The sequence below is a fragment of the Mobula hypostoma genome, chromosome 1, assembly GCF_963921235.1.
Source record: "Mobula hypostoma chromosome 1, sMobHyp1.1, whole genome shotgun sequence".
Taxonomy (NCBI): Eukaryota; Metazoa; Chordata; class Chondrichthyes; order Myliobatiformes; family Myliobatidae; genus Mobula; species Mobula hypostoma.
The window spans coordinates 82540938-82568518 of NC_086097.1; the positions used below are offsets into that span (position 1 = coordinate 82540938).

The 27581-nt window shown below is 41.2% G+C and overlaps 2 protein-coding genes across 2 annotated transcripts in view; both read left to right on the top strand.

The window, feature by feature from the left end:
- rab15 (RAB15, member RAS oncogene family) overlaps window positions 1-3536 on the top strand; it is a 244735-nt gene extending 241199 nt beyond the window's left edge. The window contains exons 6-7 of the mRNA XM_063051754.1: window positions 483-548; window positions 2916-3536. Coding sequence (XP_062907824.1) covers window positions 483-548; window positions 2916-3074 — 225 coding nt within the window. The 3' untranslated portion in view covers window positions 3075-3536. The remainder of the gene's footprint in view (window positions 1-482; window positions 549-2915) is intronic.
- A 14387-nt stretch (window positions 3537-17923) lies between these two features.
- Window positions 17924-21236, top strand: LOC134348419 (glutathione peroxidase 2-like). Its single transcript, XM_063051767.1, has 2 exons — window positions 17924-18287; window positions 20644-21236. Exons 1-2 carry the CDS (start codon window positions 18066-18068, stop codon window positions 20992-20994), a joined length of 573 nt encoding a protein of 190 aa, XP_062907837.1. The 5' UTR covers window positions 17924-18065; the 3' UTR covers window positions 20995-21236.
- The last annotated feature ends 6345 nt before the right edge of the window (window positions 21237-27581 follow it).

Sequence of the window (27581 nt, forward strand, 5' to 3'; positions counted from 1 at the left end):
AGATATATTTTCCCTAGAACAAGTGCAACAAAGATTCACCCCGGTTGGAATCCTTTACCCCAGAGGGTTGCAGAGGCTCAATCATGCATTTCTTCAGACCAGAAGTTGAATGTTTCCACATATTAAGTGAATCAAGTGATGTGGAGATGTGTGGAAGAAAATACAGCTCAGGCAGGTGACCAGCCTCCATCTTGTGGAATGGCAGAGCAGGTTCAAATGCCAGATGGCCAACTAATGCACTAAATCTTAGGTTGTTGACCCTATCAGCAGGAAATTCTGCAGCATTATGGTATCTTTGACAAGCAAAACTGGCTGTTTTTACGATGCATCACAACCAAACAGCATCTAGTTATTAAAATCAAAGAGCAGGAAATCCATTATCTTTTGTTGTGTTTAAAGGAGAATTCCAGTTATGCTGTTTTTTTTTATAAAATCACTCTTTAACCCATTGTTACATTTCCTTTCAATGTTTCCTTTCAAAGCTTGCAAAAGAATATGGAATGGACTTCTTTGAAACAAGTGCCTGCACCAATTATAACATTAAAGAGGTCAGTGGAAACATTATGTTCGAAGAACTGCAAAAGGGTACACCATCGAGGATAGCCATATGACAAGTTGTGCTTTTGTTGCCATTGTCCTAGAGCAGGCCAAAATTAATATGTCAGACTGGGGATTCAATTCATTATGCCTATCTGCACTAACCTTTACTGTATCAAAATGAATGTTCTTCACCCGTTATCCAAAAAGCCCTTATGTGTCCAATTGACATGCATGTCAACTACACCCTGGTTCACTGTAATGGTAGACTTAAGTCTGTAATATTATCATTGAGACCCATTACTAGTGGATACAGATCTGTAGTTTAATGTAAAAGGAATATGAGCTAAAATATCCCAAAAAAATTACATAAAATGTTTTTCAAATGGGTGATCACTCTGACAAGCTGTTATTGTTCAATTTCTAAAGATATTTTGTTTTCTATTTAATTCACATAAAAAATTACTTCGTATTTTGCTTACTTTGTCCATTAACTATGTGCCCAATGTGTTGATAGCTCTGGACCTATGAAGCTTCAAAACTGACCAAGTTTTTGATATAGTCAGCTAGTAATTGTCTTTACTAAGCTCTGTTGGTTTGCATAGCATGCAGAATTCCCTTTTATCCTAGGTTTTAGAATGTATGTAACTTTCAGTAGAAATTTGTTAATTGTTTGCAGTGTACTTTTTGAAACATACCATTAAGTAAAAAGTCATTGGCAAATACAATAGGATTAAAGAGGATCCCAAGGCATTCTATACATTCATGAAGAGTACGATGATAACTATGGAGCAGATAGGACCGCTGAAGGATAAAAGCGGGAACGTGCATGGAGACAGGATATGGGTGAGGTCCTAAGTGAGTACTTCACATCAATATTTACCAAAGAGAGGGACGAAGAGGATAGGAAGATTAGTCTGGGGTGTCCAAATTTGCTAGGGCAGTTTGATATAAAGAAGGAGATAGTGCTGGGTATCTTGAAGAACATTAGGTGCATAAGTCCCCAGGGCCTGATGGGATATACCCCAAATGACTGATAGAGTTATGAGATTGCTGAGGTCTTGACCAATATCTGTGTGTCTTTACCGTAAGTGATCTACCTATTTATTTATTTATTCACTTATTTTCTATATTATCATGCATCGCATTGTACCACTGCCACGAAGTTAGCAAGTTTCCTGACGTATGTCGGTGATATTAAACCTGATTCTGATTCTGAATCAGAATCAAGTTTAATATCATTGGCATATGTCATGAGATTTGCAGTACATGATAATAAAAAAACTATAAATTACAATAAGAACTATGTTTTTAACATTAAATTAAATAAATAAAGCTAAAAGAGGGCAAAAAAGAAAAGAAATATTGAGGTACTGTACCTGGGTTCATTGCTCATTCAGAAATCTGATGCCAGAGGGGAAGAAGCTGTTCCTAAAACACTGAGTACTTCTCCAGGCTTCAGTAGCGCCTCCTTGATGATATAATGAGAAGAAGTTGTGTCCTGGGTGATGGGGGTCCTTAACGATGGCTGCCACCTTTTTGAGTCATCGCCTTTTAAAGATGTCCTTGATGCTGGGGCAGCTGGTGCTCATGATGGAGCTGGCTGTGTTCACAAATTTCTTCAGCTTTTTCTGATCCATAAACATACCAGATGGTAAAACCAGTTAGAATGCTCTCCATGGTACATCTGTAGAAATTTGTCTGAGTCTTTGGTGTCATGCCAAGTCTCCTCAAACACCTGATTAAGTATAGCCGCTGTTGTGCCTTCTATGTAATTACATCAAAATGTTGGGCCCAAGATAAATCTTCAGGGACGTTGACACCCAGGAACTTGAAACAGCTCACCCTTTCCACTGCTGATCCCTCAATAAGGACTGGTGTGTCAACTACCCTTTCCTGAAGGCCACAATCAATTCCTTGGTTTTATTGACGTTGAGTGCAAGGTTGTTATTGTGACATCATTCAACCGGATGGTCTATCTAACTTCTGCATGCCAGGAACCAGAGATGAATTACCAAGGATTATTTTCAGATCAGTTCCAAAATTAAAAATTGTAGTTAGTATGGAACAAAAACTGAAATTACTGGAAACACTCAGCAGGTTGGCCAGCATGTTCAGAAGGATAAGCAGTTAAGATTTCATGTTTGTAAGTCTTGGTCAGAACTGTACTAAAATGCACAGTAATTTGATGAAGGATCCCATACCTAAAAATTAACTGATTTTCCTTCCACAGATGTTGCCTGATATCTTGAGTGTTTCTAGCATTTTCTGTTTTCATTTCAGTTTTAAAACATCTGCAGGTTTATATTTTTCTTTTATTGGCATTGGGCTTTCACTCTTGTAACTCAGTGGTATTTTGATGTGCTTCCCTTCCACAGTCATTTACTCGACTGACAGAACTAGTGTTACAGGCCCACAAGAAGGAGCTTGACGGACTTCGACTGTCAACTCCTGATGAACTTGGCATTGCTGATTTAGAAGAAGATGACAGCAAAACTGAGAAGATGGATAGTTCACAAAAAGCTTGCTGGTGCTAGAAGCATAGCACAGATGAAGAATCCAATTTAGTTGTCTGAGTCATGCCTCAAAAATTCAAGACCTGGTTGCCTGCTCCTACATTGTGTCATCTTAAATATTCATCTGAATCCTGCCTCTTCCTTGAGTTGGACTAATTCTTACATTGATTCTTATAGGTGTTGTATTTTTGTCCCGGCTCTGTGATTCAACAATCTCTTGGACCAGGCTTGTTTGCTGTGCATTTTGTACAGTTACCGTGCTGTAGTTCATGTCCAGGTCATCGACTGATGATTCAAGTAACCCAGTTTTTACAAGACTGCTGTTTCAGTATTTGGTTTGTTTGTGAATGGCCCTTCCAAGTAATGCATTTCAAGATCCATCAATATGCCAACTTCCTGAAATATCCCCATTTGTGCAATTAGTTTCTGCAAAGTGCTTTTAATATTTTTTGGTCATGCTCAATAAAAGTGTTCTGTTTGTCACTCCTTTGTCCAATTACTGATTTCTAAGCCCAAGGTACAGCATCTCCATGCCCTGGCTCCTTTTTAGAATTTCAAGTTTGAAATTATGGCATCAATCCAAAGCAGTGCATTTTGAGGGCAGAATCAGAAGATGGCTTTATCAATTCAAATTAGCCTTTAACAATATTGTGAATGTTCAAGTTCTTTATCCTGCTTATTTTCTCTCTCGTGTTGTGCTGTGAATTAATAGCTTAGAATAATGGCTATGACTCATTTGTCATAATGTCTGCAAGCTACCTTCAATTTAACTGTATATTTTGCTATTTATTTCTTGTCACCATTGGAATATTAAAAGAGGGATGGGAGTAAGTATCACTGTCCTACCAATGGACATGGCAGAATGAAAAATGATAGAAACTTTGCTGAGCAACTAAGCCTGTAATTTTGTCCATTCACATTACAGCATTATCGGTTTAAATTTAGAATCCCTCATGAAATTATGTTTTTTTAACTGAAATACTGAAGGCTATTTTTAAATGTGAAAATTCTACATTGTATGTGTTCTTTAATTCTGGCCTGTCCTTAAATTCTCTTTTAATATTTAGATCAATTTTTTTAAAATAAGTTATGCAGCTGTGTGATAGGTCATTGCAGTTTGAAGTTTTAATGAGTGGAGACACACTTCGGTATTTTAATCAATCTGCATGAGGCACTTCTTTTCTCACTTTGTAATGAATAACCCCCAGCAGAGTTATGTTCTATAAAACTGAACATTTGAAATTAGTAACCTACCAATTTTGTTCAGCAAGTCATAATTTTGAAGAAAATGACACATTCTCCTGTTTTGGGGCAGGCATCTGAAACTGGAAATGATTTACTCCTGCCAGGAGATGAGTTTTAATATTTCTTCATTATTCTGACCTACAAGGATCAGTTGATAGTATGTGTAAGTTACTTTCCTATCAATGGTAGAATACAAAATTTTTTTAAAAGTTCAAGTAATTCTGTGGTTTGTTGAGAGTTTTGGTTTGTTTGAACCTGACAGCGTGACCCATGTGTGCTCTTTCGGTTTTTTCCTATTATAATCAAAGTATATATCAACATAATGGCGTTCTGACGTTATTCACTTGGCCTAGACAGGTTAAATGAAATGGTGTGCGAAGTATCTACAGGGAGAAATATTTTGCCAATAATTTCCTCTAATCAGTTGATCAATTCCTTTCTAAGATTTAAGAGTAATATGCTTATATTGGATCTGTTGAACACTGAAGCAAGGATTTGTCATCCCAGTAATTTTTTTTTCCAGCATGTTCCAAACTTGGTCAACTTGGTATTGTGTGCACTAAGAACGCCATTTGCCCACTTCCGTTGAAGATCAAACAATTTCACTGTACTGAACAATGTAATTTCTAAATTGTACTGTGGTGATTTAAGAGTCAGGCCTTTGAATCAGTGCACTTCAATATTTTAAGCACAAAATATTAACACTTAGAATTGGAAGCAACAATATTTACATCTAATTAATACACAGATTTTAATTATTTTGCATCTTTCAAATTTAATATCTTTTAAAATATGAAGAGAGAATGTGCCCTGCATTTAATAACTAGCACTGAATTCTTTTTAGCTTTAAACAATTTGCAAACAAAATAATACCCCAAGGCCAACCTGAAAAAGCTTATTTTAAATTTTAATCTACCACTTAAATGTCCATGCAAATAAAAGACTGATAGACAGAACTTGTATTTTTCTTTCAGAATGCTGAATATTCTTTGAAAGTATTCACATGATTTGCAGACCAATTCGATTTTATTGTGTAGCTGTTTGGTTGGTGAAATACTGGTGGAATAAATGTGAGACAAAAATGCACAACCACAAATGGGTAGAAAACAGTGGATGTATGCACAATCAAATCCTTCATCTGTTCTGGTTCAGGAGTAGTTGTGAGTTCAGGCGTTCAGATATATTCATGGTAAAGGAAACCTGAAATGCAAAGCAAACATGTCCTGATGAAGGATTCTGACCCAAAACATTGACTTTGTATTTCCCATCACAGATGCTGCCTGACTCACTGAGTGCATTCAACACCTTTCGATGCTGTTAAACATTTTGACTGAGTGTTTTGCGCCTGTTTCAGCTCATAAGCAAGTTGAAATAAACCACCAACATGAATGACAAGTAAATAAAGTCAAGCCCTGTCTTTAAGACAAGTAGCAGAGTTCTCACAAATATTATTCTTCCATGATCACAGTTACATTTTTGACTTATAAAGACTGATAAGTGACTAGAAGTCACTTCAGTTATGATGCTGAGATGCATGCTAGTTTGCGCTGGGACACATCATCAGTGATGTAACCTGGGGTCATTGGGTGTTTCAGCTCTTTCAACATCAGACACTCTCACCCAGGCGACCTTTCCAGGGTTGATCAGGCCCCAGCTTGTGTCCCAGCAGCATTGGTCCACAGGTCACACCTTTTGATCCTCAGCCATTTGGAGTCTCGCTCAGCAGCTTCTGTGGTTTTTTTCTTTGCAGCCCCCATAATGCCAAGGAGAGAGTAGGCTCTGCACAGCGAGCATCCAGCAGCACTTCTACACACCACCTCTATAGACTCACATTGTACCCTCCACCTCTGTCTCTGGCACTCCTCTACCAGCTCCTGGCATTTTGCTTTTTTATGCTGAAATGGTTCCTCAATCCGGTCTTCCCAAGGAACTGTCAGTTCCACCATGACCACCTGCTTTGAGGTTTCTGACAGAATGACCATGTCGGGCCTCAGTGATGATGATGCAATGAAGTCAGGGAACTTTAATTGCTTGCCAAGATTGACTTTCAGTTGACAGTCAGATGCAGTGGTGAGCAAGCTTTCTGGTGATCTGGGCTGAGGCTGCGGTTGGTCTCAAGTTTGACAAAGGATATGGGCTTTCTGGGTTGGCGGAGGTGCCTACTGTTGTTAATGGCTGAGGAGATACCTTCTGCCACTGCCTTCAGCACCTGGTCATGGCGCTGGTGGTAGCAGCCTTCTCCCATGGCTTTTGGACAGCTCCTGAGGAGATGTACCAGGGTCCCTCTGCCAGGGGTGAGAGGACATTATGGTGCCTCATTTTTGCTCCAAGCAAAAAGGTTGGCTGGACCAGGCAGGACGTTGTACCCAGCCTGGATCATGGACTTGATGCGCTGGGGTTCTGCCTGTCAGAAGCTGAACCAGGAGATCTTCCACTTCAGCGCAGCTTCCCACCTTCTCCAAGCTCCCTGCTGCCCCATTCCTACCGTCCTGGTGGTACGCACTTCCTCGACGGTTGCTCCTGGACAAGATGGAAACTGAGCCTGCCCTGGGCCCTTTCGAAGCAGGTTTAAGGGAAGCTACCCAGCCCCACCTGACTGGACGCCACTGTCCCTACCAGATCCCTATGCCTCAGACGCGAATCAGCCATCTCCACTGCATTCTTGGCCTTCCATTTCCCACCTGTCCAGACCTCAACGCCTGCTTAAAGAGATTTTGGGATTGCTGGAATCTCTGTACAGCAGCAAACTTCATGTACGGGTAACCACGAATTCCTCGTAAAGGCTGATGAAAGGAAGTTGCAGTTTATTCCTATTCCCATACAGAGCAATGCTGCTCAGGCTATGTGGGAGGCCCAGCCAACTTTGAAGGTACCTATTAATCTTTCTTTCAAAAGCTTCAACTGTTGACATTGGTACCTCACATACCAGCATTTAAGTTCCTTTTAGAAGCCACAATTAACTGATTTTATCAAAAAGAAATAAAAACTGAATTAAAAACATCCCTGATCAGAAACAAAAATAAAAGCCAAAAAGTTCAAGCCTTTGACGTAACAGCCTAAATTTTGCCCTCACCACCCAGCACATGGTGACCTAGGACGATTCAGAAATGTCATATTTTCTGGCGGACAAGACCTATTTTGTGTTGCAACAGTGATGTTATTGAACAGGCTGAGTAATCTGTCATACTGATGATTCTTTATATCACAAACCAGAAAGTAATTTTGGAAACATTTTACAGAGAGAAAAACAAGTACAAGTCAGATACTGTATGAAAGATCAATGTCAAAAGTGAAAAGACAGAACTACTTAAAATTCATGAATAACAAATGCTCAAAATGCTGGAAGAATTCAGCAAGTCAGGCAGCATCCATGAAGAGAAATAAACATTCAACATTTTGGGCTGAGATCCTCTTCAAGGTTTACATTTTTTGGAATTTTTAAAGTAATTATTCAAGGAAATTACAATCTGCACATTTGAAATTACTTTATGGTTGGATACATTGTTAAGCAGTAATAAAGTCCTAGTACACCTTTCAAAATCAAGTTACATCTTATTCAACAAAACATAACATTTTTATTATTTTTCATAACAGGAAAATTATGTAAGCATTTGTTGCTGATGATGTCCACTGACTTTTGTAGGCTAACTGTGAAAGTACTGCAGCTTCACACAGTATAAAGGAACAGGGAACCTTGACAACATAAGAAAGGGGCTTCCCCTCCTCCACCATCAACTCTCATCTCAAACGCATCTCCCCCATTTCACGCACATCTGCTCTCACTCCATCCTCCCGCCACCCCACTAGGAATACGGTTCCCCCTTGTCCTCACCTACCACCCCACCAGCCTCCCGGTCCAACATATAATTCTCCGTAACTTCTGCCACTTCCAACGGGATCCCACCACTAAGCACATCTTTCCCTCCCCCCCCACCCCCGCTTTCCGCAGGGATCGCTCCCTACGTGACTCCCTTGTCCATTTGTCCCCACCATCCCTCCCCACTGATCTCCCTCCCGGCACTTATCCTTGTAAGCGGAACAAGTGCTACACATGCCCTTACACTTCCTCCCTTACCACCATTCAGGGCCCCAGACAGTCCTTCCAGGTGAGGTGACACTTCACTTGTGAGTCGGCTGGGGTGATATACTGCATCCGGTGCTCCCGATGCAGCCTTCTATATATTGGCGAGACCCGACGCAGGCTGGGAGACCGTTTCACTGAACACCTAGACTCTGTCCGTCAGAGAAAGCAGGATCTCCCAGTGGCCACACATTTTAATTCCACATCCCATTCACATTCTCATATGTCTATCCTCGGCCTCCTCTACTGTCAAGATGAAGCCACACTCAGGTTGGAGGAACAATGCCTTATATTCCGTCTGGGTAGCCTCCAACCTGATGGCATGAACATTGACTTCTTTAACTTCCGTTAATGTCCCACCTCCCCTTTGTACCCCATCTGTTATTTATTTATTATATATATAATTTTTCTCTCTCTCTCTTTTTCTCCCTCTATCCCTCTGACTATACTCCTTGCCCAACCTCTGCGATTCCCCCCTCCCCCTTTCTTTCTCCCTGGGCCTCCTGTCCCATGATTCTTTCATATGCCTTTTGCCAATCAACTTTCCAGCTCTTGGCTTCATCCCTCCCCCTCCTGTCTTCTCCTATCATTTTGGATCTCCCCCTCCCCCTCCCACTTTCAAATCTCTTACTATCTCTTCTTTCAGTTAGTCCTGACGAAGGGTCTCGGCCCAAAACGTCAACTGTACCTCTTCCTAGAGGTGCTGCCTGGTCTGCTGCGTTCACCAGCATTTTGTGTGTGTTGCATCTATTTCTAAAGAACAGGATCTTGAATGTTTTTTTAATCTGTACCTTAACATTTCCTGTCACCATCAAATACTGTATATACAACAAATCTTATATTCGCAGCAGCTAACCATTATAGCATATAATCTCTGCTATCAATCTCTGCTTTAAATACACTCAATGACCTGACCGCTACAACAACCTGTGCCAATGGATTCCACAAATTCACCACCCTCGGGCTAAAGAAATTCCTTCTTATCTCTGTTCTAAATTACAGCATTACATCCTTGCTTTTATATTCTAGTCCTTTTGAAATGAACGCTAACATTGCATTTGCCTTCCTTATCACCGACTCAACCTGCAAGTTAACCTTTAGTCCTGCACGAGGACTCCCAAGTGCCCTTGAACCTTGGAGTTTTGAATTTTCTCCCAGTTTCGAAAATAGTCCATCCTTTTTATTTCTTCTACCATAGTGCATGACTATGACATTCCTTCTATTTGCCACTCCTTTGTCCTTTCTAATAACCTAAGTCCTTCTGCAGCCTCCCTGCTTCCCCAACACTACCTGCCCCTCCACCTACCTTTGTATTGTCTGCAAACTTAGCCACCAAGCACTCAATTCCATCATCCAAATCACTGACATATAATGTGAAAAGAAGCAGTCCCAACACCGACCCCTGTGGAACACCACTAGTCGCAGGCAGCCAATTAGAAAAGGGTCCCTTTATTCCCACTCTTTGCCTCCTGCCTCCTGCCAATCAGCCAATGCTTTATCCATGCTGGTACCCTTCTTATAGTTCCATGGGCTCTTATCATGCTAAGCAGCCTCATATGTGGCACTTTGTCAAAGGCCTTTTGAAAATCCAAGTACACAATATCCACCAATTCTCCTTTGTCTATCCTGCTTGTTATTTCCTCAAATAATTCTAGCAGATTTGTCATGGAAGATGTTCCTTAAGAAAACCATGCTTACTTTGGCCTATCTTATCATGTAGCTCCAAGTATCTTGAAACCTCATCCTTAACAATTAACTCCAACACTTTCTGAACCACTGAGGTCAGGCTAACTAGCCTATAATTTCCTTTCTTCTGCCTTCCTCCTTTCTTGACGAGGGGAGAGACATTTGCAATTTTTCAATCCTCTGGAACCATGCCAGAATCTAGTGATTCTTGAAAGATCATTATTAATGCCTCCACAATCTCTTCAGCTACCTCTTTCAGAACCCTCGGTGTACGCTAACTGGTTGTCCAGGTGATCTAACTACCTTCAAACCTTTCAGCTTCTCAAGCACCTTCTCCCTAGTTATAGCAACTGCACTCATTTCTGCCCCTTGTCATTCTTGAACTTCCAGCATACTACCATTGTCTTCCACAGTGAAGACTGATGCAAAATACTTATTCAGTTCATGTACCATTTCTTTGCTCCCCATTACTACCTCGCCACTATTATTTTTGAGTGGTCCAATATCTACTCTCACCTCTCTTTTACTCTTGATATATCTGAAAAAAAAACTTTTTGTATCCTCTTTGATATTATTGTCTAGCTTAACTTCATATTTCTTCTTTTCACTGCTTATGGATTTTTAGTTGCCTTCTTTTGGTTTTTAAAAACTTCCTAATCCACTAACTTCCCATTACTTTTTGCTCTATTATTCCCTCTCTTTTGCTTTTATGTTAGCTTTGATTTCCCTTGTCAGCCACAGTGGTGTCATGCTGTTTTTAGAATACTTCATCTTTGGGATGTATCTGTCCTGCACCTTCTGAGTAGCTCCCAGAAGCTCAAGCCCATTGCTACTCTTACCATCATCCCTGCTAGTGTCCCTCTCCAGTCAACTTTGGTTAACTCTCCTCTCATGCCTCTGTCTCTGTAATTACCTTTACTCCATGGTAATACGGATACATCTGACTTCAGCTTCTCCTTCTCAAATTACAGGGTGAATTCTATCATATTATGATCACTTACTCCTAAGGGTTCCTTTATCTTAAGCTCCTTAATCAAATCCAGGTCACTACACAACAATCAGTCCAGAATAGCTGACCCCCGTAGTGGGCTCAACCACAAACTGCTCTAAAAAGCAGTCTCATAGGCATTCTGCAAATTCTCTCTCGAGATCAAAAATCTGCGCCAACCATATTTTCCCAATCTACCTACATATAGAAATGCCCTTTTGACATGCATTTTCTATCCTTTGTTGTAACTTTGTAGCCCACATCCTGACGCTGTTTGGAGGCCTGTATGTAACTCCCATCAGGGTCTTTTTAGCCTGGAAGTTCCTTTGCTCTATCCACAACAATTCTACATCTTGCGATCCCATGTCACCTCTTTGTAATGACGTGCTTTCACTTTTTAACCAACAGAACCACGCCAAACCCTCTGCCTACCTGCCTGTCCTTTTGATACAATGCATATCCTTGGATGTTAAGCTTCCAGCTATAATCTTCTTTCAACCACAACTCAGTGATGTGCAAAACATCATACCTGCTAATCTCTAACTGCAATAAAAGATCATCTACCTTATTTTGTATACTGCATGCATTCAAATATACCATTTGGTATGGGGGGGTGGGAAAGTTACTACACAGGACTGAAATAAGCTGCAGAGGTTTATAAATTTAGTCAGCTCCATCACGGGCCCTAGCCTTTGTAGTATCCAGGACATCTTCAAGGAGCGTTTCCTCAAATAGGTAGCATCCATCATTAAGGACCTCCAGCACCCAGGACATGCCTTGTTCTCGTTGCTTCCTTCAGGAAGGAGGTACAGAGGCCTGAATGCACGCACTCAATGAATCAGGAACTGCCATCCAATTTCTCCAATGAACTCATGAGCACTACCTTCCGAATGTTTTTTATTTTTGTTTTTGCACTACTTACATACACTACTATTGTGTGTGTATATATATGTATGTGTGTGTGTGTGTGTGTGTGTGTGTGTATATATATTCTTACTGTGAATCAATTTTTTTATTATTATGTATTGCATTGTACTACTGCAGCAAAGACAACCAATCTCACAACATATGCTGGTGATATTAAACCTGTTTCTGGTACTGATGACACCTTCAGTCCTGTATTCATCACCCTTGTTGATTTGGTCCCCATTACACTGCAACTCAATACACTGACTTGCAATTTTTCACTATCATCTGCCTGTCCTTCCTGACAGTCTCACTACACACTGGCTCTGCATGTACTGTATATCAACTGCCTCATCCTCAACCTTATTAGTCAGTTTTCTGTCCTCCTGCCAACTTATTTTAATCCCCCCGCCCCCCAACAGTTCTAGCAAACCTGTCTGCAAGGTTATTGGTCTCCCTTGGGTTCAATGTAACCTATCCCTTTTGTACAGGTCATACCCTCCTTACTGGAGATCCTAATGATCCAGAAATCTATAAATTTGCCCCCTGCACCAGTTCCTCAACCACACATTCATCTGCCAGATCATCCTATTCTTATCCTCACTGGCATGTAGCACAGGAAGCAATGCAGAGATTGCCACCCTGGAGATCCTGCTTTTCAGCTTTCTCCTTCACTCCCTAAATTCTCCCTTCAAGTCCTCCTTCATTTTCCTACCTATATCATTGGTGCCAATATATAACAAGACTTCTGGCTGCTCATCTGGACCCATCAGAATGCAGAGGACCTGATCCAAGTTGTCCCTGACCCTGGCACCTGGGAGACAACAGACCAGGTATCTCTATCATGTGCACAGAATCTCGTGTCAGCTCCTCTGACTATGGAATCCCCTATCACTGCTGCAGTTCTCTTCTCCTCCCTTCCCTTCTGAGCCACAATGAGAGACTCAGTGCCAGAGACCTGGTTGCTGGAGCTTCCCCCTGTTAAGTCATCACCCTCCCACCAACATAATCCAAAGTGGTGTACTTATTATTGTGGGGAACGACCACAGTAGTACTCTGCAATGGCTGCCCATTTCCTTTCCCTCTCCTGACAGTCACCCAGATACCTACCTCCTACAATTTAGGGGAGACCACCTCCCTGTAGCTCTTATCTGTCATCTCCTCAGTTTCCTGTATGAGCCAGAAGTCGTTGAGCTACAGCTCCCATTCCTTAACATGTTCTCTGAAGAGATGCAGCTCAGTGCGCCTAGTGCAGATGTGGTTATCCAGGAGGCTGGATGTCTCCCAGAATTCCCACATCTCACACATCGAGCACAACGCTACCCCTGGAACCATCTTCATGCACTAACTATGTACTACAGGAAGAATGAAGAAGAAAATTACCAAACAACAGGAATACTGCAGATGCTGGAAATTCAAGCAACACACATCAAAGTTGCTGGTGAATGTAGCAGGCCAGGCAGCATCTCTAGGAAGAGGTACAGTCGACGTTTCAGGCTGAGACCCTGACTAAGTGTCTCGGCCTGAAACATCGACTGTACCTCTTCCTAAAGAAAATTACCAGATACTTATCTTGCTCAAGCCTGTTCTTGAGCCAAAACTTTCCCACTCCAACACTTGTCCACTCACACAATGGCCGCTGTACTTGTCCCTGTCTTATTTTCACTTGCCCTCGCTAATGAATCATAACTTGATTGGGCCACCAAAAAATGCCAAAAGCCTTCAAATATTCCTCTTTAAATCTCACTCACAGACCTGTGAGTTGCTTCTCCTCTTGCTCCTTTTTGTCTAATCAAAAATTTCAATTATTATTTGAGCATGATTTTGCCTTAATGCTGACTTTCCTTATTAATTCATGTTTATCTATTAATTTTCTACCAGATTGTTGCTTCTAGTAACTTTGCACTGAAAAAGCTTTAATTGGATGGTTTGTAGTTGCTGAATTTTTACTTGCATTCTTTTTGAACATGAGCCGGATATTCTCCTGTCCTCTGGAACCACTCAAAGGTCTAATTAATTTCAATGCTTCTAATATGCTCATTAATAGGCTAATGATGACTGGAAGATTTTGCCTAATACCTTCCTGTTTTTCATTTTTACAGTGCCTTAGTCATTTTCAAAGAATTCTACCCAGCTTTATCTACTTCTAGGGCAGAAAGCCTTTTTAGTACAGTACATTTGCTTCATAATTTTAGAGCGTATCCACTATCTTTATTATCTCTTTCGCTGTAACTTGGACAGCAATTTCCTCCTTTGTAAGGACAAATGCAAATTCGCTCTGCTTGCACTAGTAAGAATTAATTATCAACTGTGCTTTCAGTTCCATACAAATCAGCTTATGTCCAGATTGATAACATTTGTTCAAACAGTCAACATAAGGTGAGGCTTTGGATGCAAACCCAGTCTAACATGCAATGCAGCACTTACATCAACAGTACTGAAGAGCTTCAAGATATGGTATGACTCAACCTTACATACCTCAGTGGTGACCTGGACCCACTCCAGTTTGCCTACTGCCACAACAAGTCAACAGTAAATGTGATTTCTCTAGCTCTTCATTCTGCTCCAAACCATCCAGACAACAGGAACTCATACGTCAGTCTACTGTTTTATCAACTGCACCTTGATTACAGCTTGGCATTCAACACAACCATCAGATCCAAACTCAACATCAAGCATCAACCTGGACCTCTGTACCTCCCTCTGCAACTGGATACTCAACTTCCAGGAAAACAAAAGAGTTGATTGTTGACTTCAGAAAAGGGAAAGAAGGCACATATGCATCACTTTACACTAGGGGATTAGCAGTAGAGAGAGTCAGCAATTTTAATTTTGTGGCCATGTCCTGGGCCCAGTGTGTAGATGCAATCATAAGAAAAGCGCACCAGTGTCTTTACTTTCTTTAGAGATTAAGGAGGTTCGGCTCATCATCAAACATTCTTACAAATTTATGCAAACATGCTGTGTAAAGTTTCCTGACTGGTTGCATCATAGTCTGCTACAGCAATTTGAATCCACAGGACTATTAGAAGCTGCAGAGACTTGTATATTCTGCCCAATGCATTACGGACACATCCTTCCCTATCATCTGTAATATCTCCAGAAGGTACTACCTCAAAAAGGCAAGATTAATCATTGAAGGTCTCCACCATCCAGGCAATGCCATCTTCTTGCAGTCACCATCGAAAAGGAGGCACAGAAGCCTGAATTCTCATACACTAGGTTTGAGGACAACTACTTCCATTCGACAATTCAGTTCTGGAACCAACTATTAAAACCTTAATCCCTACCATTTAGCAACTCTATGACCACTTTGGTCACCGTACACTATAATTAGTAGTGTTTATTTGTTCTAATTGTGTTCCTTCTGGTAAGAACTGTGTATAATTTGTTTTTGCAAAATTCTGGTTATATGGTGCTATGAGCCTATAATGCTGCTGCAAATTTTTTCATTGCATCCATGCATACATGTACCTGTGCATATGACGTTAAACTGTCTTTGACTTTGAATTTAGTTTAATTCTTCTGCAGAGTTGACACATTTTTAGCTGCAGCTCAGAAATCCGAGAAGTGAAGGGATACCTGAGCATGTACTTCAGTTACCAATCTAATTTTTGCTGGTGATTTACATTCGGTTTGGTTTACTCTCAGTAGATACAATGACTGGTGTTGAAAACTGGTGTAGGAAGAGTTCTTCACTCAGTCATAAAGACAATACAATCTTTAATAACAACACATCAGAGTTGCTGGTGAACGCAGCAGACCAGGCAGCATCTCTAGGAAGAGGTACAGGCGACGTTTCAGGCTGAGACACTTGGTCAGGACTAACCGGAAGAAGAGCTAGTAAGAGATTTATAAGATAGTTAATGTTTCAGAGGCAGAACCCAACAGCAAAATCAATTATTTTAGTTTAATTGAGGAATATCCATTTAATCACCATTTCCTAAGTGAGCTTTTCAGATTTTGTTGTGTCGCAAACGGTAGTACAGTTGCAGAGCTCAACATCGCAGGTTCAGTGCCAGTTGCCTACGCTCAATCTCGACCTCGGGTGCTGTCCGCGTGGAAGTTTGCACGAGCTCCCCGTGACGCCACGGGACCCAGTGCTCCAGTCTCTTCCCGCATTCGGGTTAATTGGTCACTCTACTGCCCTTGAGTATGTAGGTGAGTGGTAGAATTAATAGGGAATTGATGAGAATATGGGAAGAACAAAATATAGTATCGCAAACACGAGAAAATCTGCAGATGCTGGAAATCCAAAGCAACACGCACAAAATGCTGGAGGAACTCAGCAGGTCAGGCAACATCTATGGAAAAGAGCAAACGGCTGACGTTTCAGGCCGAGACCCTTCATCAGGACTGGAAAGGAAGTCAGGAGAAGAAGATGGGGGAAGGGAGGAAAAACAAGGTGGTGGGTGATAGATGAAACCTGGAGGGGGGAGGAGTGAAGTAAAGAGCTGGGAAGTTGGATGGTGAAAGACATATAGGGCTGGAAAAGGGGGCATCTGATAGGGGAGGACGGAAGTCCATGAAAGAAAGGGAAATGGGGGGGGGGAGCTCCAGAGGGAGGTGAGGTGACGGGCGTGTGGAGATAAGGTGGGAGAGGGAAACAGGATGGGGAACGGAGGGCAATTACTGGAAGTTCGAGCAATCGTTGTTCAAAACATAGCTTATGTGGGATCAGCTGCAGGTAGTATGCACGGTCTGTTTCCATGCTATGCAACTTTATGACTCCAAGGAAACTAACCAGTTCATCGAGTCCATGCCGGCTCTCAGCATTCCACCTCCGCCACTTAATTTCACTCTAACAAATGTCTATCAGCTTCCGTCATGCACAGATGGGACAAAAGCTGACACTGGCTGAGGGAGTACTGTGAAGATTTATTATTTACATTTGATCAATCTGTTAGAGAAATTCATACGAGTTGAACCAGCACAAAGGAATAACTAAAGTGTTGGAAATGTGTCCGAATAGCGAGTTCAAAGTAAATTTATTATCCAACTACATATAAATCACCGTATACAACGTTAAGATTAATTTTCTTGTGGACATTCAGTTAATACAAAAGAAAGACGATAGAAACAATGAAAATCGATTCTTTTACAGGCCAAAGTTACTGATTTCAAAAGATTCAAAGTACAGTTATTATCGAAGTGTATATGCAATATGCAACCCTGAGATTCGTCTTGCCGCAGACAGCCACAAACACATGGAACCCGTTCGGAGAAAACATCAAACGCACAACGCGCACAAGGAAGAACAAATCGCGAAAATGACAAAAAAGACCGAAAAACAGAGTATAAAAAAGCAAACCATTGAAACAGTCTAGGAATGTTCATAAAGTTTAATTCAGCTCAATTTGTATGTCAGCTCTGTGTTCTCTCTCCGCCTGACGTGGTATTGCCTGATTTATTTCAGATTTTCCAATTTTCCAACTGCTGAGCTTTGGATCTTATGTAGTCTCCTCTCTGCCTCATTCATTGACCACGTTTAATTTTCTATTAGCTGTACAACCTCCTTCTGCTAGCTTTTGTTGTCCTCCACTTCTCAGTACCTCTAAAACTTAACTTTTGTGTAGTCATTGTGAAATACTGTATCATCAATGCGAATTGTTCGTGATTTCCCAGTCGACGGATGCTGCCTGGCCCGCTGTTTCCGGAGCAATGAATATTTGTTTCTTTTAACTTATCGTTACTGCTGTAAGATTCCTTTAATAGAAAAATATTCTTTTTTTTCCCTCTCTCACTCTCACTTGGTACTCTGCATTATGCTATATTGCCCAACGGAAAAAGCAGGTTATTAAAAGTTCTTCTCAAAGAAAAAACTACCCCACCCAGCACAAGCAGAAACCAACAGATTAGTCCTTCAGAAATAACGCTGGAGTTGTCTGCGCTCCACCCTCCGCTCAGTTGTGGGATGGATAACTGCCAAGTATTCATTGGGTGCGGGGTCCGTTTCCTGCTGTTGAACAGGATTAGGTGCAGGGCTCTTTTATGCAAAGTCATTGCAGCGTAGTCAGAATCCTTTGTTGTGATAATCGGCAGAAATCCACACCTTACGAGTTGAGTAGGCTGTGAGTACCTCATTCCCTCTCAGTCGGCGCACACCATGGCTCAGATAGTCAAGTCCTTCTACGATCTCAGTGCTGTCACCTTGGGCGGCGAGAAAGTGGACTTTAATATCTACAGAGGTAGGGTGGTGTTGATCGAGAACGTCGCTTCTCTCTGAGGCACGACCACGAGGGATTTCACCCAGCTCAACGAGTTGCAGATTCGCTATCCGCACCGCTTCGTTGTACTGGGCTTCCCTTGTAACCAGTTCGGTTTCCAGGTAAATGGAAAGTTGCGGCTGGCCACAACTTTTGTTTTGCGTCCCTTTTAGTTTCGGAACTCGACGAGGTGTGAATATGTGTAAAATTCGGGGTGTAAAATTGTGGGCCGACAACGTGGAGACACAGCGAAACTAAACGAGTTCAGGTCCTCCACATCACTTAAAAGCTCCTGTGTGCTCTAATTCATGCACTTTTTTATTCCTTAACTCACTTCATAATCTTCCCAAATATCACAGATTTGAAATTAAGAAATATTCAGCATTAATTGCGTGAGGGAGTTTTAAACTTTTACTGCTCTCTACATGTGGAAAGATGGCCAAACTAGTTTTTCGCGTGTGCCGTCTAGTTCTATGTAACCAAAGTAGGAAACTACTATCAATGTACTTTGATATTTTGAAAACTTGTTTACCTTTTCTGGAAGGTTCGGCTGGAACCAAAACTATTCACGTAGCGGTGGGGGTGGGGGACGTGCCTTTCGGCCCGTTGGGTCTGCGCCGACTATCAACCGACCATTTTAACCCGAGTAACAAAATAACTTTTTTTTCTCCAGTCTTGCCGAAGGGTCTCGGCCCAAAACGTTGACTCTACTCTTCTCCATAGATTATGCCTGCCCTGCTGAGTGTCTCCAGCATTTCTGGAGATTTCCTCTTGTTTGTAACAAAATAACGTTCAGCTCTTCACAGTTTCCACCCTTGACCACGGTCACGTCGCATCTCACAGTGGTAATTTGCCCACCTACTTGTATATCTTTTGAGATGTGGGTAGAAACTAGCAGCTGAACCAGCAATACTGATCTGGGCTTTGAAGCGATATGGGGTAATTTATGTCCCGTTTACAAGGTTTAAACCCCAACATTAAATTGGTCTGTTTTCTCTTTCTACGTCTGCTACATCACTTGCTCAGATTTTCCAGCGTTCCTCCGTTTTTATTCAATTCGCCTTACTGCATTATTTCTTGATAGTCTGACATTTTATGATCGGTGAATAGTAAAACAAGTTTCTGAATCATCATTGCCGTCCGCTTTCAACGTTTGCAAAGAACCTGTTCAGAACGTTACTGTAAATTCTTGCCTTGAATTTCTTTGTTCGGTCACCTGGCCTTTACTGAAGGCCGTGTAATGCGTTGGATTTTAGTTATTTTTTTAAAAATCAAGAAATAAGTTTTTTTTCGTGCTTTTTTTCCATAGAGTAATTTTTGTGAGGCAGAAATTATGATAGCATTGATGTATATTGTGCTGCTGATGCTCTCCACAAATCATGGATTTATTGAAAGCCCTTGTTCGGAAATCCACCCCTGCTATTCTAACACATTTTCAGGTCATCATGAAGTTCTGTTGAAATTTTGAAGTCAGAAAATAGGCATTGTGGAGTCCCATTGGTTTGTGAAAGTTTTTTTTTGTGGTTTGCAGTCAAAAGTTAAGTCAGCAAGATTAATCGGGTCTGGTGGAATAATCTTATTTACATCTTTAAAATGAAATGAACGCTTAACAGATAAATTTGTTAAACATTGGTGAATATTCAGTAGGATATTTTGCACTTCGAACTTTCCACTTATCAAATATTCATAAAAGGTCCTGTAAGTTTTTTTCCACGTCTACTGTGCTGGCTTATGCCTATCACTTTGTATCTTTAGATTTCATCAAAAAAGTTTCAGCTAAAAATGACAGGAAGTAATTTCTTCCCATGACCTTCGCTGTATTTTAATCAGTTTTAATGGATTTTATCTTGAAGGTTTAGTTTGATAGCCATTAGCAAACAATGTTTTGGTCAGAAAAAAGTTTCAAAGAATTATTATTGCATTTTCAGCAGAGAAAGTTATTGGCAAAAAGATTTAAGATACATCACCTCTGCTTCAACTCTTGAATCTGAGTTTTGAAAGTGCTTTATAATTTTAAGTTATTGTTGAAATTAATCATTTGAAAATTCCAAAGGGGATAAAACTTTATAACATATTTGGAAGGTACAACTTTTATATTAAAAAAGTCAACATATCTTATAGTCTGTAGGCTGGGAGTAGCATGTATACAGACATTTTGTGCTTCCTGTTCATACCAAGTTAAGCATAATCTAGTTATTGAGCTGTAAGACTACCTGTGGTAGTTTATTTGACACGTATAACAAGTATTTTGGCCTATAAATTAATGATAACAATTGCAGTATCATTGCTTGTACTGAAAAGTTAATCTTTGGTTTGTTGGACAAGATGTGCAATCAATTATGCCTTTTTATAGTGTTTGTTGTTTGAGACAGTAAAACTTGTCTCATACAGTCAGTATATTTTCCTTCAACAACACAAAAATTTCCAGTTTGTTTCTATGGTTTAGTTTAACCTTTTATGTCTTTAAACATTTTTTAGGAAAACTGCCAGAATGTGGAGATACTTAACAGTCTGAAGTTTGTCCGTCCTGGAGGTGGCTTTGAGCCCAAATTTACCATATTCCAGAAATGTGAAGTTAATGGTGCTGGTACGCATCCTGTCTTTGCATTCCTGAAGGAGAAGCTGCCTATTCCTGCTGACGATCCGACATCCTTAATGAAAGATCCCAAATACATAATGTGGAGCCCTGTCTGCCGATCAGACATTGCCTGGAATTTTGAGAAGTTCCTCATTGGACCAGAAGGAGAACCTTTTAAACGCTACAGTAAAGCATTTGAAACCATCCACATTGACTCTGATATCCAAAGATTACTGAAAGTAACCAAGTAGAGTTGTAGAGAACCCAAGTAACCAGATTTCTCCAGATTTACTTTTTACTAGTCTTGAGAAAGTTACATGTCCCCAAATTGGCCTGAACTTCTACAAACCTGAAATGAAACAAAATTTACATTTTTTTACACATTTTTTAAAACTGCACACATACCTAAGAGCTAATTCCAATTCCAGAGCAGAAATCTTCAAGTTTGCCTTCCCCCCCTACTGCAGGATTGGTTTTTTGATGACTGATTTTATTTGTTTTCTACTTTCTATGCAGCAGTGTAGTTTCTGAAAATGATATTTCAAAACAAAACTTCCTGAGGGCTCAACTCAATGTTAGATGACATGTTATAATTCTTTGTATCATGTTGATTATTGGGTACATTTACACCATGACATTCTTGTAATACTTTGTCACTTTTCATCTGGAATTCTCAGAGGCTCTTTAGCTGACCTAAATATAATCTGAGATTTACTGTTTTGTGGATTCCTAAATGTGCAGTCACAAAAATTTAGTTGCCAAAGGCTTAAAAATTACCTTCAACACAAAATCAATTTAGATCTCTGAATATTTCCCATCACTAATTAGCTAGCCACTGTGGCATTTACAAGTTGTTCTTCAAAAGTAAGTTGGGATTTTTTGTCTAAATTTATGGATAGTTTTGAGAAATCTGTACAGTTAAACATTCTTGGAAGTTACCTGAAACAGTTCTTCTGGTCTTCAGAACTTTACAGAATGAAGGTGTTCTCCTAAATCTTATCGGGAGGGTACCAGATAATATAGAAAGTTGCTGAATTTGCTGGATGTTACTGTTTGTGACTTCTTGGAATTATCTCAAAAATCAGTAATAAAAAGAACTGCCTGAAAACAAACAAAATGTATGTGCTTTGTATTTTAAGTAAACTTGATTTTATCAATAAGGATGGAGAATAAGCAACCCTAAAAAAAATCAGTGACCACATTGGTTTATACACTCTCTCCAGTAGATTTGTGGGCACAATAGAATTATACTTTGAAGTTTCACATTAAGCCCATGTCACTGTTAGCTCACCACCAATGTTTAATCCAAAAGATACTCCAGTTCACAGGAATGCTGAAGCTATGTCCTCTCCAAGATTAACATTCCTAATACAGGCCCCCAGATATATTCAGTTACATGCAGCAGGCCATGTCATTCTCTCATTAGACATGGATTCTTGTCAGTAGGAGATTGAGGAAGATAGAGGAGAAGATTTTGAGATTGCACTCAAAGCCTCCTTGAAGAGCAACAACCTGGGAGGTGTCTTGACCTTGTCTGTTCATAATGGAGAAGGAACATTCAGCATGGCAGAAGGAGCACATCACCTTATGACCCACCATCCAGATATTACAAATAGCAGAATAACAAAGAAACTTCTGTGCTTGATGCTACTTAGGCTTTGAACTCTCGACTTGCGAATGGCTCTGGCAGTTTAATTTCCTGTGGGAGAATTACTCCAAATCCATAGACATTTTTATAAAATGCCAGATAATCAGAATGGGATCTGGAAACCTCCTAGGCCCAGTCAATTTGAGTTAAGCTAAAAGAATATGGAACAGTGCAGCACAGGAACAGACCCCTTGCTAATTAAAATAATCCCTTCTGCCTGTGCATTTTCCATAACAATCCATTTTCATGCTTATTTAAGAGCATCTACTGCCCTTGCAATGCAGATGTACAGAGGTCTGCAGTGAGTTTATTTCAAACACAAGGAAATCTGCAAATTATGAAAATCCAAAGCAACACACAAAACATTGGAGTGACTCAGCAGGTCAGGCAGTATCAATGGAAAAGTGCAAAGAGTCAAATGTTCCAAGCCAAGACTCTTCGAAGAAAGGTATCAGCCTGAAATTTTGACTCTTTACTCTTTTTCATAGATGCTGCCTGACCTGCTGAGTTCCTCCAGCATTTTGTGAATGCTCCAGTGAGTTCATGTATTTGAAGATACAGTGAGGACCCTTTGAGCCACGCCTCCAGCAACCCCTGATTTAACCATAGCCTATCACAGACAATTTACAATGACCAATTAACCTATTAACCAGTACATCTTCCGACTGGGAGGAAACCCATGCATTCCATGGAGAGAACATTAAAACTCCTATTGGAGGATGCTGGGATTGAACTCTGAAGTCCTGAGTTGTAACAACATCAAACTAACCTCTATGCTACTATGACACCTCAAAAATCACTTGAGACAGAGGTTTCCTTCAGGTTTTTAATGAGATCTTACTCGTGAAAAGATCTGCTGTTTCAACAGCAAATGGAGATGGAGGTCTTTCCACTGTGCATCAAATTGAAATCCAAATTAACCCATGCTGGAAATAATATACAAAACAGTTTAAGTGATGTTCATACAAAACAAAGTGCATACGAGATGAACTGCACCTCTAGAGACCAGAACACTCCCTACCTGGCATCCATAAGATGTCAAACTTAACTACTGAAAGAAAAGTTCAATGATAATTTTACACATTCTTTCACCATTTCAGTGGTAAAAGAAGGACAAAGACTGGTCTTGGAAACAATCTTAGTACACAGTCTTTAACCTTTCTCACTTTGAAAATACTGGGCCATTTAACCATGAGGAACTAATAGCTTGGAGCCCTGTTGTGGCATGCTCAGCTGGGTTGAGATCAGTAAAAACATAGTTCCATTGGCTTTTCTGGGTTATAGATAGTGGAATTGTGTAAGTTCTTGGAGTCTTCAAATCTTCAAGATTTTGAAGGGAAGAATACCACTGCTCATGTTTCTCTAATGAGTGGAACATATAGTCTACAGGTATCCGAAGTCAACCCTCTTAACATGTAGTGTCCTTGGATACTGACTGGAGCTGCAAATCCAAGAGGGTCAAATACTCAAAAGCATGCCACAACATGTCAAGGAACTTTTGATAAAAAGTGACCTGGACTGTAAGGGTGTCATTAACAAGGTCCCATCCGAAGCCCAGACTGCTGCATAGGAGGGAGGTCATATCCAAGATCAAGGTTCTGTACACCTTTGGCCAAATCTTCAGACAGGAAAATGACACTTAAAGGATTGACAGTGGATATGCAATGACAAGCATTTAAAGGTTGCCTGGATGAACTACAACAATTGTTCATCCCAGTTTGGCAAAAGAATAAATCAAGGAAGGTAGTGCACCTGTGGCTGACAAGAGAAATTAGGGATAGTATCAATTCCAAAGAAGAAGCATACAAATTAGCCAGAGAAAGTGGCTCACCTGAGGACTGGGAGAAACTCAGAGTTCAGCAGAGGAGGACAAAGGGCTTAATTAGGAAGGGGAAAAAAGATTATGAGAGAAAACTGGCAGGGAACATAAAAACGGACTGTAAAAGCTTTTATAGATATGTAAAAAGGAAAAGACTGGTAAAGACAAATGTAGGCCCCCTGCAGACAGAAACAGGTGAATTGATTATGGGGAGCAAGGACATGGCAGACCAATTGAATAATTACTTTGGTTCTGTCTTCACTAAGGAGGACATAAATAATCTTCCAGAAATAGTAGGGGACAGAGGGTCCAGTGAGATGGAGGAACTGAGCGAAATACATGTTAGTAGGGAAGTGGTGTTAGGTAAATTGAAGGGATTGAAGGCAGATAAATCCTCAGAGCCAGATGGTCTGCATCCTAGAGTGCTTAAGGAAGTAGCCCAAGAAATAGTGGATGCATTAGTGATAATTTTTCAAAACTCGTTAGATTCTGGACTAGTTCCTGAGGATTGGAGGGTGGCTAATGTAACTCCACTTTTTAAAAAAGGAGGGAGAGAGAAACCGGGGAATTATGGACCGGTTAGCCTAATGTTGGTGGTGGGGAAACTGCTGGAGTCAGTTATCAAGGATGTGATATCAGCACATTTGGAAAGCGGTGAAATGATCGGACAAAGTCAGCATGGATTTGTGAAAGGAAAATCATGTCTGACGAATCTCATAGAATTTTTTGAGGATGTAACTAGTAGAGTGGATAGGGGAGAACCAGTTGATGTGGTATATTTGGATTTTCAAAAAGGCTTTTGACAAGGTCCCACACAGGAGATTAGTGTGCAAACTTAAAGCACACGGTATTGGGGGTAAGGTATTGGTGTGGGTGGAGAATTGGTTAGCAGACAGGAAGCAAAGAGTGGGAATAAACGGGACCTTTTCAGAATGGCAGGCGGTGACTAGTGGGGTACCGCAAGGCTCAGTGCTGGGACCCCAGTTGTTTACAATATATATTAATGACTTGGATGAGGGAATTAAATGCAGCATCTCCAAGTTTGCGGATGACACGAAGCTGGGTGGCAGTGTTAGCTGTGAGGAGGATGCTAAGAGGATGCAGGGTGACTTGGATAGGTTGGGTGAGTGGGCAAATTCATGGCAAATGCAATTTAATGTGGATAAATGTGAAGTTATCCACTTTGGTGGCAAAAATAGGAAAACAGATTATTATCTGAACGGTGGCCGATTAGGAAAAGGGGAGGTGCAACGAGACCTGGGTGTCATTATGCACCAGTCATTGAAAGTGGGCATGCAGGTACAGCAGGCGGTGAAAAAGGCAAATGGTATGCTGGCACTTATAGCGAGAGGATTCGAGTACAGGAGCAGGGAGGTACTACTGCAGTTGTACAAGGCCTTGGTGAGACCACACCTGGAGTATTGTGTGCAGTTTTGGTCCCCTAATCTGAGGAAAGACATCCTTGCCATAGAGGGAGTACAAAGAAGGTTCACCAGATTGATTCCTGGGATGGCAGGACTTTCATATGAAGAAAGACTGGATGAACTGGGCTTGTACTCGTTGGAATTTAGAAGATTGAGGGGGGATCTGATTGAAACGTATAAGATCCTAAAGGGATTGGACAGGCTAGATGCAGGAAGATTGTTCCCGATGTTGGGGAAGTCCAGAACGAGGGGCCACAGTTTGAGGATAGAGGGGAAGCCTTTTAGGACCGTGATTAGGAAAAACTTCTTCACACAGAGAGTGGTGAATCTGTGGAATTCTCTGCCACAGGAAACAGTTGAGGCCAGTTCATTGGCTATAATTAAGAGGGAGTTAGATATGGCCCTTGTGGCTACGGGGGTCAGGGGGTATGGAGGGAAGGCTGGGGCGGGGTTCTGAGTTGGAAGATCAGCCATGATCATAATAAATGGCGGTGCAGGCTCGAAGGGCCGAATGGCCTACTCCTGCACCTATTTTCTATGTTTCTATGTTTCTATGAAACATTGCCTGACCTCTGCACTCTTGGACCAATCTTACACAGTCTGAGCCTTATGCACCAACATGTCTTGCACTGCTTTCAGCACTCTGTTTCTTCTGCACTAGAAAATGATTGGGATCACCCTCAACATAGAAATGCCTCTCTGTGTACCTCCATGCTTCAGTCCTGAATTCCTTCTCTCCAACAGCTGTCCTCTTAAGACCATAGATTGCCACAGCTGGCAAGGGGCAGTTACATGGACTCTCATCCCGTACTCCAGAATCTTCTTGTCCTGTTGGAGGTCATGAAACCACAAGGATCTGAGGGGGTCGATGAACCTCTCTCACTAGGAAGCTGTGCAGCTTTTGTTTGATGTCTGCCATCACTGCGATGGACACAGTTCTGAAGCACATGAGGTCTCCAAGCAGACTGTTATTGAGGTCTGAACCCCGCAAGAACACATTGTTCAGTGATACACCTTTTATCTGTGTACTTGAATTAAAGATAATTTGAAGGCTACCGGGGTGGCAAACACCAAAGTTAGGCAAACACCAGTTTTCTTTGTTGGGATCTGGTGGAGGAGCTAGCTCAGCATGCTTGTTCTTGAGGGGACTCTCCATGAACCCCGTGTATTGATCTTTCATTTCTGATTTCCTTCTCAATGTGTGACTGAGGGACATGAATTGACTAAGGGCCAGCTCTCTGTCGTTTGGTAGGAGTTGTGGAAAGTGAAAAGGAAGGGGACCTACCCAACAGTTTGACTCATCTTTGCTAAACTCTTTGTTCATGATTTGAAAGAAGACCTCATCTTCGATGGAAGGTGCCAACTTATGATCATCTTCCAAGTGACAGAAGATCAGCTTGCCCTGGTTTGCTTATCTGCAGTCTTCCCTATCATATAGATTCTACTCCCACATGATCTGAAATGACTTGGGCACCCATTCTCCAGAACATTAGTCTTAAGTGTGCTGATAGTGGGCTAATGAACACCATCAAGGCAGACTTCACCTACTATGACCCAACCCAGGTACAGTGGTTGGGCATAAGGTTCATCATGCCGACCTCTGCACTTCACATATGTTATGGACATGCATGGTATCTCTGCCAAGCAGCAGGAGGATCTTAACAGAAGAGTCAAGTGGGAGAATCTTGTCCGATATGACGTTCGGATGTGAGTGACTGCATGCAGCCTCTAGAGTTGCAATTTCATCCCTGTTGTTGGGAATATGGTGGCACTCAATGAAGGCTGGCAGTGGTAAGCAGACCTCCCCTCCTATTGACTCCATGACAAATCCACTGGCTTTTCTTCCAGCAACTTCTGATGTTCCAGATCATGTCTTTAGAGCAGGCGTTCCCAACCTTTTTTATGCCATGGACCCCTACCATCAACAGAGGGGTCCATAGACCCTAT